This window comes from Phaenicophaeus curvirostris, chromosome 11 (assembly GCF_032191515.1).
Source record: "Phaenicophaeus curvirostris isolate KB17595 chromosome 11, BPBGC_Pcur_1.0, whole genome shotgun sequence".
In the NCBI taxonomy this organism is placed as follows: Eukaryota; Metazoa; Chordata; class Aves; order Cuculiformes; family Cuculidae; genus Phaenicophaeus; species Phaenicophaeus curvirostris.
Window position 1 is genome coordinate 5910234 of NC_091402.1, and position 19343 is coordinate 5929576.

Genomic DNA, 19343 nt, shown 5'->3' on the forward strand with positions numbered 1-19343 from the left:
GGACCGGAAAGCTGTAAGAAGCCCATGGAGCAGAGGCATGAAGGCTACAGCATCCTGAGGAGTTCTGTGGCTTTAAGACTATCACCTACTCGCAGTGATTGAATAGCATTCACTTTGCTACTGCTGAAATGTAGAACATCTTGAAACAAGCATACATGTCATGTTAGTTTCTGTGTTTCTTTGTATTTCAAGAGGAAGAGACTGCTGCCACAAACTGAATGTTTCCCAGGCTTTTAATGCGCTTAGAATATAAGTGCTTTTTTTCTGCACAATAATTTCCCCATTTCGTCTAAACGCAAGCCATGATACTTGTTGAAATGTTTTTGTACAGAACTGACTGAGGAGTTGGGTCATTGTGAGCAAGTGAAAAATAAGCATCTTGACATACGATCCACAGTGTTGTGTGTAGTGTTACACCGGGTGAAACGTGGCGGTGTGGGAGGAAGCGGTACTTTTGTGCCACAAGAACTTGAGTAGCTTAGAAGCAGCTGAGAAGAAGTTTGCAGGCCACATCCTGCCACTCTTAATTCAGTGGCTTGAAGGGAGACTGAGATGAGGACTCTCTCATCTCACCTGCTGCTCGGAGCTCTACTGCTGGGACTGCCTTGCTCCTGGTACCCACTCTGGCTCAAGGATGTGGCTCTTGTGCACCTGCGCTTCATGCCACTGGCTATGGAATCCTTGGTAATTCTGCAGCTGGTGTACTTGGAACCCTGTCTGCTGGTATCCAAGCCTCCCTTGCGCGAGCCCACTGTCCACCCTCAGTAGCTGAGGCTAATTGTTTTCTCTCTCTCCATGAAGGACGTCCAGCTCAGAGTGGAAGGGCGCAGGAACTTCCTTGGTGATGCAGGAGGCAGGGGGCGGAGAGGAGGAGGTGGTAGAGTTGTGCAACGGTGCTCAAGAGGTTTGTGGAATGGTTTGGGAAGAGAGGATGCTGTAGCGTTGGAGGAGACAGAAACAGCTCACTGGGTGGGAAGAGCGAGTGAGGAGGACGTGACAGGTGGGCGGTGAAAGAGGGAGGCAACTCAGAAATGAGAGCGGAGGCAAAAGTGAGGAAACTGAGGATTAGCTGATGCTTTCTGCCTTAGGTGCTGCAAGCACTGAACTGTGAAGTTCATAGCACTTTGCGAAGCTGTGCACATCTGCAAGAACTTAAACGAGACTGAAAATTTACAAAAGATACATAAAAAGGAAAAAAACTTGCTTGAAAGAGAATTACAAATCCAAAAATGCATCATAGTTGACAGACTCATCTTGTTGTGTCAAAAAGCTATTAATAAACATCACTGGTCTAATGTTGGGGTTTTGTACCACAAAGATGCTTGTAAGCCCAAGAGCCCTCCCAGCCCGTGGCTGTTGCATTAGGAATTTGCTGGAGCAAGTATTCCTGCAGCAGCTTCAGTAGATCAGTTCACAGCAACCTCCTTAAAAATGAGATAAGGGGAATGGCAAGCAAACTATGTTGGAGTTTGATGTTTTGGAGCAGGCAATAGCAAAAAACTGCCCTGCAATAATTTGTTTTCACTGGATTTCTAATTTAATTGTGAACTGAGGTGTGGTTGTTGGGGAAGTGGCTGAGTAACTTAATTGACATTTCTGCATCCTTTGTGTTTGTGACTCATAGGTACCGGCTTGAGTCATCTCATACTGGCGGGCTGGAGGGAGCCACTGCTGTTGTAGGGAAGTGAGCCGAGGGCAGTGCTGGGAGAGAAAAAGATAAGGACTTTACATGTAGAATGAATGAAAGATGTAGGGAAGCTGAGAAAACTACTTTTCCTCATTTTGAAGAGGTGATTGCTGTGACCTCTCTCACCAAAATCCTTTGTGTTGGCTGGAAGAGAGAGAAAAGGCTGGAAATCTCTGCTGCATCCTAGGCAAGCGTAGCTGGAGCAATTAAATTACAATCCCCTGCAAAATGCTGGGGTTCCAGATGCCTGCCTGAGCTGCTGTCTTCCACCTTGTGCATTTTGCCCAGCACATTTTCTTGTTTAGCCACCAGATTCTATTGTTTTATTTTCCGAAGAAAAAGCTGAAGATATTTTTTTCTCAGTTGCACGCGTTTGTACCACATTCAAGCTAGGAGCGGAAGAAAATGAAAGTGAACTTCCATTCTTGGTTTCACAGTTTTGAGTTTACCCTCTCGAAATGTGTGAAGCTGTAGAGCAAAGAGTGGGTGCTGTAGGATGATCTGGCTGTAGTGCTTGTTAAATTTTTTTCATTACACCATTTCTTTTTCCTCCCTGCTTAGGTCAAAGTGGTTATTTTTACCTAAAAAAATCCCATAAATTGAGCAGATTGTGGTAACTCTAAAAGAAACCCAACTCCTTTTTTTTTTTATTTTTCTTTTTTTTTTTTTTAGCTCAGATGGTGGGAACAGTTTATAACTGATGGCAGTTTTTATAAAATAGCCTCCATCCTGATAAAATGTTACACCCTGGTGTGTCATTTTTCCAGCTGAACTGCTGGTAGGATTGAGAGATCTTGCACACTGCTGCTTAAATAAGTAGACTACATCCTCTATGAAGAAATCATATTATTTTCTCAAAGGAGAACAAGTAGGCTCAGTGCACCAAAATTGCTTTAAATAAACTTGCAGCCGCTCTAGCCGCTTCTGCGCAGCTGCAGATGATACAGTCTATCAATCAAGCTTCCCCAGCTTGGAGAATCTGCCTCTGAAGCCGTCTCTCCTCTGTGGTGCAATTACATTTTTGTCTTCTACAGAGCTTTGTATCTCAGCTATGCTATTGATACTAATCAGATTGTGCTTTTGGGCTGCAGATGTAATACCTTTTGTTTTTCCTCAGATATATGTGTATTAAGATCTTTCAATAATTTGTTAATTGAATGTGCTGTTCACTTGCAGTAAATTAGCTGCATCATGCTTTCGAAGTGCGAGAATGCTTTGGGGAAATTAATGCCTACCTAATCAATGGAGTGAGTCAAAGTTTGGGCAAACGAGTGGCTTACACAAAGAAAGGAAAATATATTGCTGGCTGTTTTTACCATCCTGGTGATTGCAAATCTTGTGATAGTGAATGGAGAAGAGGTTGTGAAGTCTTCCTCAGCCCAGTGACCTGCCAGAGTGTGCACAATACACGATCAATGTTTCTGTCTGTTAACAAAGAGACTCAGTGTGCACAAACAGAACGTACTCGGAGCTGAGTTATTAAGCAGTGCTTAACTCTACCTTTGAGATTTATACTCTTTCTTTTTTTGAGACAGCACATTGCCTTGCATGCCGTTGCAAATTCTGTTGTATGTTCTTCTGAGGAAGCTGTGTTGTCCTTCTACTCTTTTTATGACACTGATATTTCAGCCAGCCTTTGGTGTAAAAGTGACTATTTATGATTCTTGTATTTTCAAGCATCCCTACTGGACGTAATGAAAGTGGAAGTTGCTGATCTATAACCTGGTTTGCCCCGTCCTTGTCCCAGGATGTCTGTAAGTAACTCAGCTCCAGAGGCACGAGATGAAGGAAGGGGTTAGCTGAGGCTGAGAGGAGCTGTGGTTGTGAGCAGCTGTGTTGTGCTCTACTAAAGATGACGGGCAGCCAGAACACCTGACCCCAAAGTCAGTTCAATAGCTTTTTAAACCATTTTGGACTTTAAAAGAAGGGGAAAAAAAAAAAAGGAAAAAGTTCCTCTTTGGCACTGCTAGTTAACATCTCGTTGTAGTTACCCTCCAAAGCCGTGATGAAATATGAAGTTAATACATCACTAGCAAGCTTTCAGTCAGAATGATATATTATTCAAAGTGGAATTAGCTAGAAGGATCAATGCACACCCATTGCTCTATTTAAAATAATCATTGGAAGACTCATTAACTTTTTCCCCCCCCTCTTTTCAAACAATGTAGTGAATGAGACATCTAGGAACATCCCCTCCACCAGCATATGCACCTCTGTGACTTCAGTATATTTTCATTCATAACACGATTATTAACACTTGAAGGCCAAAACCCACATTTAATTCAATAGAATTTGCCTTCAAATCGCTGAACCTGAAACCAGTTACTGTAGGCAAAGGCGAACTCGGCTCTAATGCACATTTTTAAAAAATCAAAGGTCGTGGCAGTATCTGTGTGAAATAGCGCATGTGGCAGCATAAGGTTCAGTGTCACATCTTGCCTGGGTACCTGTTATTCTCTCTGATTTTACACAAACAGCGATTTGAAGTATTAAGGGGACTGTTGCCATTTCTTGTTTTCCCTTACAAATATGTTCTGCAGGATACTTACTCTGGGCAGGCCATTTGTTACACAGCAAATGCCTCCCGTCTCCTGGCTCACCTCTGTCAGGCTGCAGGCTCTTGGCCAGATTTGTCCTTTTGCATCAGCTCGTATGGGAGATGTGCAATTATAGAATGTATGGGGGAGATGGAAGAAAATATCATTTGTGGAGGGGCAGGAATATGCTGTTCTTCGATCATTTAGTGCTTGTGAAGGTGAAAAACTTAGAGCACCATATCTAGCTAATCATTGAGTTTGGCACTCTAGACATTTTCTTGCCTTCATAGATAGCTCTTTGTACTGTAGTGTCGACCATTATCCCTTCTCACCCACCTACTCTCATGAGAGGGTCCAAATAAATATTTCCTATTGTATTTCAAAGCAAAGCACATGTAACCTTTTCATATCTTTTCATTCACCTTCCAGATCTGGCTGAAATCTTTCCCTTCCTTTTATTCAGAAATGTTTAAGAAATGAGATATTGATCCACAACTGTTTTCACAATGTGGACATCAAAAGGGAGAGGAAAGAGAGGTGAGACAATAGGCTTTCTGTAGAGCAAAAGAGTGCATAGCACAAAGCCAGGATGCGTATCCTTTCTCAGTGCTGCAGACCAATGCAGGGTTAAAACACTGTATAGAAGGATTAGGGGTAAGACCTACCTAAACTGGATGCTAGCTCTAAAATAATCTGGCCCCAAATACATGAATTTGAAGAGTTTCACAAGCAATATGTCAAGTACCTTCCCTTTGCGGAGAAAAGTATGCTTCTTTTGACTGTGATAATCTTGGATTTTTTGAAACACTGTTAGTGTGATGTTAAAATACATACTGTGTGGCATAATGTTCTTATTAATGGGATTCTTCTCATTTCTGTTCTAAAACAGTGAAAATCATGTCCTTTCCCATAGAGATTGAGGACTGGCATATGTCCAACACTGCTGAGCTGATAAGAGAATAAATTGTTTAACCATGTTGATTGTCCTGAAACCCTACAGGATAATTTAATCTTTGCAACCAAGTTAATTTAGAATAGTTTTATTTTTCTTCTCAGTTGTTTGTACAGAGTGTTTGGAAACGCGAGTATTTGGCTAGCAAGCTGTATATCTTAACTTCAAGCTGAAGGCGTGCGGTTGGGGGAATATTACCCCTGCTTTTCACCACTGTAATTGAAAGTGGAGTTTGACACATTGGCATCTCTCCGTGTCAGCCATTGTCACTGGCTTCAGCTGCCACGGTTAAGTATGTAGTCATTCATCCCTGGCAGACACCGTCCTTTACAGCGCAAGAGGATGGTCTCTGGATGTTAATGCCACAGCGCTCTGGGAGCAGCTGGCTATATCGAATTCAAGGCATGCAGATCGTCTTGGCCGTTTTACTTAGCAGATGGGTAAGGCTTGATAGATTGAAGATTTAGTTTCCAAGTCAAGGGCCAAATGTTGCAGTGGGAGAGAAAAGTAAATTATATCACTATTCGGAGGGGAAAGGCTCAGGTACTGTATCACAAAATTGTTGCCATTCATTTTCCTCTGACTTGCACAAAATGCATGTCATTTCACCTTTCAATATAGCCAACTGTGGCATTCTCCTTCGTTTTGAGGTGCTTTGCAATACTGTCTGTGAGCCCATTTAATGAGTTTGAAAGCAGTTGCTGCAGATTTATGACAGTTTAATAAGTCTAAATGCTGGATTTTTTTTTTAAGGTAGAAAGGAGAGAGAAATTTGTGTTTCGGATCACTCCGAATAGGTGGAGGTTCATCTGTTCTTTTTTTCCTCACACTCTTTCTTCAGTACAATAGGTCTATTTAAATGTGTACTTAAAAGGAAAGCGTATTCCTTACTCCTGAGCTGCTCACACTATTAATATTCACCTGCTTTTCACAAGGTGACTGGTACCAGGGATCATTAGCGAGGTTTGAGGTGCTTCCCCCAGCCCTTCCTGTGTTGGTTGGTGGAGGATAACTTCAGAGAGGCTGCTCAGAGCCATGGGAGACAGGGGAACCCTTTGGGCAGGGGTGTCAGAGGTAAGATTTGGTGGTGTTGTGTGACCTTTCTACCAGCCTCAATGTTTATTTGGGGTTTCTCCTGTTTTTCTGGTTCTGTTTGTTATTTTTCCTGAAAAGGTCATTGTAACCCCAAAATCTCTGCCTGAGATTTTTTCCTGCTTTATGGATCTGCTTCCAGCAGAAAGATAGGTCATGATTTACTTATCTGACTTTACCATATAGTTTAAATTATATAGCACGTGGTATAAATTTTAACACTTTACAACTCTGCTGATTTTTGTAAAATCAGAGACTTCAGGAAGTTCTGGGTTTGTCCTATAAAATAATGAGACAAGCAGAGATCTTTGGCTGGTTAATGTACAATGAATGACAGAGAATGAGAACTGCTTGGGTTTTTTTTTTAACTCACTGGGGTGTACTGAGCTTTGTACTGCTGTAACACACAGGCTTTCAGTAGAGTAGTACCTTTCCTAGTAAAATGTATTTTCACATGCTCGGCTGTGGGGGGGTCTGTCTTCTCATCACACTCCTACCTTGATCCTTCACTGGAAGTTTCCTTGGCAGACTATTAATAACCTTATTGTGAGATGGTGCTTAGCTCCATGGCCTGACTTCTACCCTGCCAACTCGGAGCGTGAGGCTGGAGGAACAGGACTTTCAAGCAAGGGGACAAGTTGTGCTGTTGAAAGATGTTAACCCTGTTGTCAATAGAGTTCAGGATTGATCAGCCTTGCTGTTCACTGAGAAATGAATAATTTCTCAGCCCCCACATTAGAAGCGGGAGCTGTAAGTACTAAATGCAACCTGTCTAGGGTAATGATTTCCACCATGACTTCATTTAAAGAATGTCTCTGACTGCAGAATGGGGTCACTTATGCCTTGCCTTTTCCTACAATGCAAATGCTTCTTTTATTCATTTGCAGTAACATCAAGCCATTCGTTCTACTTGGAATGGCATGTGCTTCAGGTATCGAAGTCACCCGAAGGGTATGATAAACAAAGAGATTTTACTTCCTCATGTCCTGTTCATCCCATATTTACCCTTTGGTGAGCACTCTGTTAGCACAGGAAAGTGCTTAATGATATCTCTGTGTTTATTTTTCCCCTGTGCCTAGCATGATAGTTACCTATTTATTTCTGCTGAAAAGGATTACAGGCATTTTTCAATTATAAATGATGCACGCAAGCATTATTTATCCTGTTTACTGCAGACCTATAGAGTGTTAGTCAGTCTTGAGCAAAAGCATCTTGTTCAGGAAACAACATTTGTTGTAGTGGTACTGTGGGTATTTTAGGGCAATTTCAGGATGGTTTTCCATCTGTCCCATTAATACTTGCTGTGCAGCGCGCTTATGACCAGCAGCATAGCAGGTTTGTGTTTGTGCGTGAAATCCCCGTGCTTGAGAAATTTCATGATGTTACTTCTGTGTTAGCCTCTTGAATGAAGAAGGGGAATCTCATTGTGCTTCTCACGCGAAAAGAAAGGCTTTGTGCAGCTTTGGCGGGTGGGTGTTGGGTGAAACCAAGGTGCTGGGATCCAGTTACAGATGCATGATATTTCTCTAACTCTGCAGTCAAGAGCCAAGGCATGATGAGAATCATGGCACATGAAGTCAACCTGAAGAATTCATTGCTGTTTTCCTTCAGGATATATTCATAAGATAATAGAAAATATACTGCTGTGATACAGATTATATAACAGAGAACAGGTCTGTAGTAGGGTAGAGGCTCAAGCTTCACAACATGGAATCATAAAGGAGGTCAGAAAGATGCTTCTTATTCTAGAGATTTTTGTCCTTTTTGTTTCCTTCTGGGTTTTTTTGCCCTTCTTTTCTTTTAAGTATCAGCTGTTGTAAGAGAGAGGATTCTTACATGGGTGAATCTCTGATCTCAACCAGCATGGTAGCTCCAGGCCAGCTACACCAGAGACATATGGCAGTGGGGATAGAACTTGACATTTTGGGTTTCAGAAACCTCCTTTTTCCTATGAATACAGGCAGAAAAAGGATAAAGTGAAGTGCAAAAAAAAAAGAAAAAGAAAAAGCAGAGAGGAAATTCAAGGTTTCCTTTTTTTCTTTTTAAGAACTTGAAGAAAAGAAGATGTAAAAAAAGTTTTACTCTGAAGCCTGAGCCATTCCACAAAATGAGGAAACTTTGGGGCACTTCTCTAATGGTCGTACCAAGATCCTGAAACAGTTGTAGTGAGGTGTGGGAGGCAGTGTGTGAGTATAAGGAAAAAGAGGGGAAAGCATCTGGAAGAAAGGAAAGTAAGACTGTATCCTATACAGGTCTGAACTGACATCTCCACAAGTGGTACTTGTTGGTGTGTGATTTCTAAAAAACAGCTGAGATCCTGCTCCCTATACCCTTGGGAAAAAACATGATTGCAGGTGCACAGAGCATTTGCTTTCCAGCCCCCAAAGAAATAATGTGGCTGTTGGGTTTGTGCTATTGAAGAACACAGCACATTTGCAGAATAAGCCATTAAAAAGGTTGTGGAGCTGGATCTATAGAGGCAAGCCACCTCAGCAGATTAAAGGGCCGCTGCCAAGGCTGAGGGTAGGAATTGATCTACTTTGACAGAAAATCCCAAAAGGAAGAGTTTTAACCTTTAGGATTCTTCCCATCTATTTGCTTTCTTCAAACTGATTGCAGCTGTCACCAGAAATAAAAACAAAGCAAACAAAATGAAACTGCTTACAACTTATGGTTAAGCAGCAATAGATAAAACGTTTTTCAAGTCCGGTGCAAGTTTTTCTTACAGTCTTGTACTAAATTGCTTGTAGCTTTTTAAATTTTTTTTTATTTTAGTGGTAACCATGGCTTGGAGAAACCTGGATAAATGGAAAAGATGCAGGGACATGTCTTGCAACAGCTCTGCATTTTTAGTGTTTACTGTTGATTTGCCAGAAGACAGACAGAACCTACGAAGTGGGTCATTGGGTTCAGTGTGCTGTGATTATTATTTGTACAGAATCCAAAGTGTACAGAGCACCCCTTTGGGCATATAAAAGTTCATGCTTCAAAGAGTTTACAGCCTTCAGGGCTAATAATATTATTGCTAGTAACATCTAAGCCATATATATTTCAAAGCTGCTCTTGCTACTTTCATAGTTTTATTGCTTATCTTGCCCTACCTGGTCGTTGCAAGTTCTGGAGTATTGTGATGAGAAAAGGATCTTCAGTTTCCATTTAGAACACCAAAACAAAACAAACTGTTTGTCTCTAGACAAGAGCATGAAAATGTGTCCTGAGCACAGCGGAGTAGTTCAAAGGCCAAATAAACAGAAAAAAGAAGGTGGTTTGTTGTGGGTTTTTTCAGTGCACTTGGCAAAGAAGATAATGAGACTTCTAAGACTCCTAATTAGTCATGGGGAGGAAAGGTGAGAAGCAATGTGCTTGTGCTTGTCAAGCCTGGGCAACTGGATTCCAGTTCTCTCCTCGAGCCATTACAATATCTGCTTTTTTTACAAGAACGCATTTTGGTTGTGCTGGGGTCAATAGTGTCTTCCTAAGAGCGCACTCCAAGCTGGTTCTGCACTTCACATGGTGGTGTATGTTCCTGTTGGGCACAAGGTCCTCTCTCAGCGATTTCTTCTTTCACCTCTGTTCCTTTTCTTATGTGTTAATACATGGCCATAAAGTGATTAAACTCTGGTTTTCTTAATGACATTGAGATCATGGGCAAGCAGCAAATTACAAGAGCTCTCTTGCATTCAGTGTGTTTGCCCATGGGGAGCAGTCCATCCAAAAATGATCAGCACTGCTCTGCCTTCTGATAGTGGCTGGTGGCAAAAAGCAGACAGATGTCACAGGTAAATGAGGTATGTGGCAGTATTTATTTCCCAAAAAATAAATTGACAAGTATCTTAATGGAACATCTTCACAGAAATTGTTACTCCTTCAATACCTCTGAAGACGTTAAAAAAAATGGCATCGTTGGTTGTAAATGCCTTGGCTGTGTTACAAGTAAGCAATGGAAGGGATGGTTTTAATTTGGAAGTTGTGGAGCTCAGCAGGGTTAATCCTCCCTGCTGCCTTCCTCTCCTCTGTCTGGTGCTGGGTCTCATGGCTGAGGAGGACAGAGGTGATTGCTGGGTGATAGCACCGTACTGCAGGATACTGGGGTTTGATCTGTGCGGGCAATTGCATTGTCAAAAATCAGAGATTTATTCTAGGTCCTCTCACAAAGGTTTTTTTCCTTTCCCTTGTCCAAGTGATGCTAAATTAATTAAATGTAAAAAAAAAAATGAATAGAAATAAGATGCCAAGGTGCAGCTCCATTATGGCTGAAAGAGGTCCAGCTTTACTGATTCCAGTGACAGCACCAGATTTATTCCCATATCAGTAAAGGATGGACTGGTGTGAGATAACTTCTGTTTATCACAGCAGCTTTCCTATGAAAGTGGAAGTAGCTGGAGAAAAATAGTCTTTCTGGTTTTAGGCTTCGCTGGAGTGAGAATGTGGCTCACTTTTCAATGAATTCAGAGGATGCTTTCTTTTGATTTAACCTTCCATGCTTTATTACACTGTGTATCTTTGGCATTTGGTGAAGAGCTGTTGCAAATGTGAGAACTAAGCAGCTTGATAGATAACATCCCTTTTTTCCCTCTTTAGAAGATTAAACAGAGACTGTTCTGCCTGATGCCAGAAAAGATGTAACCAATCCTGTATCCTTTGCATGTAGGTCAGTCAGAGGGACAATCCTGCACTGGATCCCATTATCCATGGGTTGAAGGGCGTCGTACATCACGGTAAGTAGCTGCTTAAACTTTGAACTTGCCAGGAAGGGGAGAAGGGCAGGAATATTGTCCTTGAGAGATCAGGTCACCCCTGGAAGGATGCAGTGAGCCTGCACATTGCTCATTCGCTGATGTTTAAGGGCATCACGCTATTCGATTGGTAAAGATCAGAGTCATTTGTTTTCTGAAAATGGGTTGGGGTTAACAGTAAACAATTTGTTTCTTTTCAGTCAGTGCTCTAGAATGTGTAAGTTATCAATCAAAACCTACTACAATATATCATTCATATTAGTACTTTGAAGGCAGCGTTGATGCTTCACTCCTGCGATTCATCTTCTGTTTGCTCTAAAAATACTCTGCTCTGAAGTTTCTATTTGTTTATAAATTATTTGTCTTTCAAATTTAGGGAGCTGATAATGAAACAGAAAATTAACTATCTGTGAAAATTAATTAAACTTTGCAGCAGATGAACATCTTTCTAATGCTGACATAAATACGATCACTTGGCTGTTCTGATGCATATAAACCTATTATCCTTGAACTTGTAGCAGGTACTGAAATAAATATTAATATATTTTATACTTCCATAACCAGATTTTGCCTAAGAATTTTCCTGAAACCTTATCACAGGTAATGCATCATTAGCAATGGCATCAAGATACTCCAGTTCCCAAAGTACTCTTGTCAGGTTTTAATATAATGATTTGTAAAGTTTTAACAATCTCATTGTAAGTCAAAAGGCGTCTATTGGAATGGTGCTAGGTACTATAATAAATCTCCGTCCCATCTATAGTGCTGTGATAAAACATATTTGCACCTTTTCTGAGGATTGTCTTTAGACATTAGCTAGGGCTGTAGAGCTTAACAAACATTTTTTCTCTCTTGACTGCAAACCTAAAACTAGTTGACAATGTTTGATTAAAACAAATAGGATTTTGGATTAATTGCTCCACTTTCAGAGTCATTTAACATTTGCAGCTGGGAACACCAGTAAATCCAATGAAAGTGAAAAATAGGGGTTAAATGATAACATACCATAAAGTCCTTAATTTAGAGAATTTTCCATAGGTTTTGCCATTTATAAATTGCGGTGTTCTGCTGTGAAATAAAAACAACACACTGAGCTGAAAACCTGTCGTGTTTTCCACAAAAATAGGTGTTATTATCTAGCTCCCACTGGGTGAGGAAACAGGCTAGCACAAATAAAGCGAGGACGAGTTGGGCTGCAAGGATTTTTCAGTGGCTGAGTAATTTGACACTGAAGTCAAGCTGCCATTTAACTGGACCAAGATCTCTTTTTAGCTCCGTTTTCTACGTGAATTTATTTCAAGACTCTCTACCCCCTGCAAGCACAACAGCGTTGTAGCAATCTCATTGGGTTTTTTCTGCTCCCTTTCGTGCTCCTTGCTGCAGCAGCCGAAATAGCCACTAGTGGATAATCATACCGGTGTCTCCTGAGGGTATTATTCCATTCCCAAAAATAATTGTTTGGGTAGGATGTGGCATGGCCCTGAGGTTGTAAGTCCCTGACCACATAATGATTAGTCCGTCTTGGTGCTGCCTACCCGCAGCAAAGGCAGGGTGGATAAAAGGCGTTTATTTTTGTTTCGCTCACAATGCACAGAAGGCAGCTAGCATTTCAAGTAAAGGAAGTCGCTTGATGTATTTCAATAGCTTGTTTCCTTTTCAAAACATTAAGGAAGAAAAAGAGGAAAATCTTACTTTCCTTCCTGTTTCAAAGGCCCTGATTAAAGGCCTTTTTTAAGGCTCTTTTGGTGGCTAGAGTAAGGGAATTTCCTCTTACAAAGTAGTTGTTCAAAAAAAATTGTTCTCTTTAAGTTAAATATTGATGGAACGCTTCAGTGAAAAATTGTCATATTGTATCTCTCTTTTAATGTTATTACGTAGCATAATGGTAAAGATGTGAGCTTTCATTTCAGACACACTCATTTCTTTTCTTGATGTAATTTGCTTGCATCTTTCGTGAGCACTTTTTATGACTTTATCAGAAAAGGTTTTTCCTGCTTTCCAGTTGGCTGCATTCAACTGGGACCCTATGGCAACATGGGCTTTTTGGCTGAAATGTAGTGGAAAACTCATGTGGTTTTGGATACAGTGGTTGGATCAAGCAGGGATCCAACAAAACAAGCTGGAGAAAGGCAGAATTGGGACCTTAGGTTTCTTTGCGTTTTATAGCATTTCCGTGCCTATGTTATTTCAGTTGATCATCACAATACAGAGGCATGTGCCTGTAATGTAGAAATGAAGAATATGTATGAACGTTGAGATAACTATCTTGCTTTTAAATTAGATCACGTTCATATATCCTCTGCTGGCTGGAGAGATCACCACCCCCTCCTCTTTGCTCCTCCCATGTGCCTCATCTTAACTTGCCTATTTAAGTGAGATTCCTGTGGTTTCCCATAGCCCTCTGCCTCCAACCAGCAGAGCATCCTTCCTGAGTTGTGCTGGACAGTCACTTTTTCCTTGCAAGCAGTCAGTTTTCCAAGAGGGAATCACACACTCACACAAACGTTCATCCTCATTTCTTCATTTGCCTTTGATGGTACTGGAAGGCCTGGTCCTATGTGGGACTCCTCACCACGCTGCGTAGGGCACCCACACCAGCCTGTCCCTGTGACAGAGCCAATGACCCACGGGTAGATGTTGGGATGGTACTGATCAGTGGGGAGCTGGTTTTTTTATTTTTCTCACATAGCCTGGGGCTTTTTCTGTGAAGTTCTTGAATCCTTACAGTGCCCTTCCAGGGGTAAGTGAAGAATTTAAGTGTCAGAAGGACTTTCTGTGGAAGTGAAAGCAATTTTTGCTTGAGATTTTGTCAGGGATTTGAATTACTTACTAATTTGGTGGAACATAAATAATTGTGCCCTTCACAGTGTCACCAGCTTAGTTACAATGATGGAGAAACGTACACATAAAAATCAATACAGGCTTAGTCGCTACTCACAGTTCACTTTGTTTCCTTATCTTCAGGCATAATTTTGTAGAATCTTAATGCCACATTAAGCTTAATTTTACATGAGCAACCACATAAAGTTTCTTAGCTGGGAGGAAAACCAGTGATGTACCAAACAGCCTAACAATGATTGGATCAATGAGAATGCTTTCGGGTTTGCCCCACATCTCCCACCAAACTGTACGTTCCCATCACTCTGATGCTCCCCAATTCCTTCACCTGCCCTCCCAGAGCATTGTAAAGGCAGACAAATGCCGAGGAGACTCTTTCCAGAGCTGTCAGATGCCTGTTGCTGATTTTAAAATTGCTTTCGGTTTTGTGCTCTGCCAAGGATTTGTCACACCTCCTGCCAGCGAGGTGCCTGCTATTCTCACTCCTGCATTCCCTGCCGCGAAGCACACGGCGAGCGTCTGCCACGGAGCCCACCAGGGACTGCCAGCTGGGAGCCTGCAGCCCTCTCTGCAGAAGGGATGGAGTAAGAGCAGGCAAGATAGGAATTTTCCTGATGCTGACTAGCCAATATCTTTCAGCTGTGACCACTGGGGGTCTTTTTTAGTTCCTCTTCAAATGCTCCTATTTCTGCAACTGACGGGAAATGTCTCCAGCTCTGCTGGTGCCAGTAGGATAATGCACATCCTTAGCTGAAGTTGGATCATTAGGTAAAGTAATAAAGTTCCTAGTGCCTGGCTGTTCTTGTGGCACACGTGGCCCAGTCATAGTGCTGCAAATCCGATTTTTCTGCCTGTGTTTCACTGCTGATGTGCTCAGCTGGGTGTCATGTCCTGAATCCTCTCTGCTCCTCATCCTTTCTTGAGATGCTGAGGAGCTTGAGCAGGACAGCACTGCCCTTGTGCAACGCCTGAGGCAGCTCCCGAGGCTTCACAGAGAATGGCTGTGCCCTTGTAGAAACAGGGGACCGTGAAATACCAGGCTATGTCTTATACAGCTGATTTGCATTAAAATGGCTACTAAAGATTTTGTCTGCTTCAGCAGTATCTCAGAGGAGCACCTAGCAGGATGGAGCATGTTCTTTTTCCCACCTCTACTGTCTTTGACTTGCCCTTATTAGTACTATTTTGTATGTAAGCCTCTTAGAGATACCTTTCCTTGTTCTTACCTGCTGCCTTCGAGGCATTAAAACGAGTCTCTTTCTGTGATGTCGATCCTGAGGGCAGGAGCTGGTGCTGGAGGCTGCACTGCAGTTGCCATCTCCCAGCCTGGTCAGGGGTGCTCTGCAGGGTCCTGTTTCACTGTGCAAGCACTCGGCTTTCACAGAGAGCAGCAGCCCATGCTACCCCCAGAGAAATCTTCCACCGTGATGGAAACTGTGTTTTGTCGCTCTGTCCTGTTCTCTGTGTCTGTCACCAAGAATCTACATGGATCAGCAGAAAATTATTAGCAAAGCACAAATAAATTACTGCAGCAGAAAAGCCTCTATTAGTGTCAGAAAAATGGGGCTCTTATTCCCTTCCTTGTCAAAAGTGAGCACTGAAAATCAAAGTGCAGACAGATCAAAAGCTTAGGTACAAAGTGAATAGATGGCATCTGTTGCTTGTTTGCGAACATGGCGTTGGGTGAGGGGAAGAGAGGAACATTTGTTTATTTAGCAGGGAGTTTGGGGAAAAAATCTTGCTTTTTTTCTTCTGCTTTTTTGTTATTAAAATGCCATAACTTAAGCTCAGCATGGAGTTGAGTGTGATCATAGAATTATAGAACAGTTTGGGTTGGAAAGGACCTTAAAGCCCATCCAGTTCCAACCCCTCTGCCATGGGCAGGGACACCTCCCACAGGATCAGGCTGCCCAGGGCCCATGCATCCTGGCCTTAAACACCTCCAGGGATGGGGCAGCCACAGCTTCTCTGGGCAACCTGGGCCAGGGCCTCACCACGCTCATTAGGAAGAAATTCTTCCTTATTTCTAGTCTAAGCTAGAGATACTGTTTATAAGAGGTGGGCAAGGCAAGTTGGTGGTGACCACCAACATTTCAGGGGCTGCTGAGGAAACCGTACCGAAATACAGAATGACCGAACCAGAATTACTTTAATAGCAAAAAAGGCTAGAGAATAGATATGTTGCACATCTCTCCAGTGTCCTAGGCAAAAAGGCAGGCAATAACCTGTTAAAATAAATCAGCACTAGAAAGGAAGCAATCTAGACAGTGTTAGTTACCCTGTGGATCTGTCACACCAGAAGACATAATAACAAGAAAACACCATTAGCGGCATGACAGGTTTTTTCTTTTGTTTTTAACTTTAACCATAACACCACCTGACAAGCTGTTTGCTTTCTGCACCAAATATCATGGAGTTGTAGAGAAGAAAGGTGGGGGAGAGGAGTGAGGGTGAGATGTGATACTGTGGGACCTCGTCTTTTAAAGTAAAACTCTGAAGGAAGCAGCAGCCCGATTTGGAACAAGGAAAGCCATCAAAAGGAGAGCAGCACGAGGTGTTAACCTGAGAAGGAAATGTGGAGGAGCATCTTTTTTTCCTCAGGGATGATCTGTATATATTCTTTTGTTTTCTGATCTGTTCTTGTGTTCACAGTCGGAGTAGCCATGTGAAAGGGGCCAGGACACAGTTGCTGTGAAGCAAAGGGGAGGCAGAGGGAAGTGGGAAATGGAGATGAGAGCAGAGGTGATAAGTTCACACGTTTATATAGGGCAGCTCTGTGCACAGCTGCAGGGGTCTGTACTACTTAAAAAAATAAACGGCGTAAGTGTTGGAAATCTCTAGTCCTCCACCTGTCTGCTCTGTGCAAAGCAGTGCTGGTCATGGCTGAGTAAAGGCCAGCAAACCGCCATAGAATTAATGTATTGCCCAGAAAAATTAATTCAAACTAACAAGAAAGTTGCAGCTGTTCAAAGTTCAGAATTAAGGCTGAATGAGAACAGGGCATGGGGAAAGAGCTCGTTTCTTTGCTGGTGAGGACATTTGCTGGGAAGAGAGGGCTGTTGAAGTCTGAGAACATGCAGTTTTGCTCTGGCTCTGCTACAGCAGACATGAACAACCCATGCTCCTCTGGCCAATTCTGCCTCATTTCACCAGCCTCTGCTGGGGTCCGGCTTGCTCCTGGAATCCTCTTCTCCTCTGAACTCCTCATCACAGTTTCTTTTTCCTCCTACCACTGCTTACCATTCTGTATTTCATAGTTTCTGTGTCCCTCCAGCCCTGTCTCTGCATGTACCTCCACCTCCAGAGAGGTTTTGTGAAATCTGGAGAAGTCTCATCCCTATCCAGAATGGCTGCAGCCACTCAGCATCAGCAATGCTTAAGCATTACAGGTTCAGAATCTTTTTACTTCTTTAAGGAGTTAAGACCTATCCCCCCAGGTGAACCTTTTCTTCCTGAGCTATTTTAAGAGAGGGAGTGAGAAAAATGAAGTGTAAGACCAACACCTGGCATGGAAATGTTCAACTTCAATTTCTTTTATGTAGGAGACTTGCCTATTTTCTTTTCTCCTGTTTTTTGTACTGCTCACTGGTTGTCTCAGATTAAATTAGTCTGCAGGACTGTGTTATTATCTCATTCCCTTCCTCCCTGCCATGCTGTGCTTTCTGAGTCTTTACGGTTCCTTACAGTGTTCAGCAGAGGCTCTGGTTTTTCAAAAACTAAGTAGAAGTAAGAAAAATAATTGCACAATAAATGACAAGAATTACCCTGAGTAGAGAGGATGAACAGAAACCACTCATCATGTTGGATTTACACAGCAAGTACTCATCAGCTGATCTTTTCCGTTAAAGGACCATATAGTATTTGTAATCTCATCTTTAAAACCACCACCGTGAGTCTGGTCCCAGGCTCTGATGTGCAGCCTGCTTTATCTCGGAAGTTCTGCCTCGGTGGGTGTGCAGCATGCTGTCCTTTTGATTATTTTTGTGTGTTTGCTTTTTAAATGTTTGAATGCAGAAGCTTTAGAATGAGTTGGCTCATTGTGAAAATGAAATTGGCAGTAACATTGTTTAACAAATTTGGGAGGCTTTCAAAGCTCTTCACATTGGTATTGCAGATTTCAGTTATTCAAAGTGTAGACGGGTAACGTTTCCACCTATCAGGCATTGCACATACGTTAATTCGGGAAATAAGCTCATTTTAAGATATTGTTTTCAATGCAGCCAAGTTCCTGTTTTCTTACAGAAAAACATGATGAAAGCCCCAAAACATTCCATGAGATATAAATGGACTTGGCATATAGTTATTGGATCTCCAATCCAAGTTCCTGTTAGATTTAAATAAGGTTTTCATCACAGATAGTCGTCTGCTGTTTACCTGCGTATCTCATGAAGCCTCTTACTTCTACAGTGATTTGGTTAAAATTGAGGTCAATCTTTATCAAGCATTTCATAGAATATATTTTTAGCAAGTCACGTTTTGAACTCAAAACATTCAGCTGATGGCTTTTGCAATGTAATATTTGTTGGCAGCGGCTTGTGAAAATGGCAGTGGTTGGTTGGACATCCACTACTGGTATGTTTCAATGTCTGATTTTTCTCTTTGTTTAGAATCAAAGAATCACAGAATAGTTAGGGTTGGAAGGGACCTTAAAGATCATCTAGTTCCAACCCCCCTGCTATGGGCAGGGGCATCCCACTAGATCGGGTTACCCAAACCCCATCCAACCTGGCCTTGAACACCTCCAGCGATGAGGCAGCCACAGCTTCCCTGGGCAACCTGGGCCAGGGTCTCACCACTCTCATGGTGAAGAAATTCTTCCTTATATCAAGCCTAAATCTGCCCCTCTCCGTTCCCCCTCATCCTATCACCACTAGCCTTTGTGACTAGTCCCTCTCCAGCTTTCTTGTAGCCCATTTCAGGTACTAGAAGGTCGCTATAAGATCTCCTCGGAGCCTTCTCTTCTGCAGGCTGAACAAGCCCAACTCTCTCAGCCTGTCCTCGTATGGAAGGTGCTCCAGTCCTCTGATCATCTTTGTAGCCCTCCTCTGGACCCATTCCAACAGTTCCATGTCCTTACGTTGAGGATTCCAGAATTGGACACAATACTCCAGATGAGGTCTCACAAGAGAGGAATAGAGGGGCAGAATCCCCTCCCTCACCCTGCTGGCCACGCTTCTTTTGATGCAGCCCAGGACACAGTTGGCCTTCTGGGCTACAAGCGGATGTTGCTAGCTCACGTTCAGCTTCTCACAATGAGCCAACTCATTCTCTTGGAAAACTATTGTGCACATTTCAGTATTCGTTCACATCTAGTGGTGATGCCTTGATAAATAAAGAGTGTAAGTAGATCAGCTTTTCAAAACATGCCTGCAATTGCTTTGTCGTTTGGTTGTACAAGAAATGACCCTTGGTCCCACGAAAAATCATGGGGCAATTTGCCAGCCCAAACAGAGAATATACTGGGTGCTGCTTTTCACATTGCTGTTACAGGAGGTAGATGT

General features: G+C 42.4%; 1 protein-coding gene across 1 annotated transcript in view; it reads left to right on the forward strand.

The window, feature by feature from the left end:
* Positions 1–19343, forward strand: part of PTPRG (protein tyrosine phosphatase receptor type G) — a 415153-nt gene that overhangs the window by 286487 nt on the left and 109323 nt on the right. The window contains exon 6 of the mRNA XM_069865996.1: positions 10920–10986. Coding sequence (XP_069722097.1) covers positions 10920–10986 — 67 coding nt within the window. The remainder of the gene's footprint in view (positions 1–10919; positions 10987–19343) is intronic.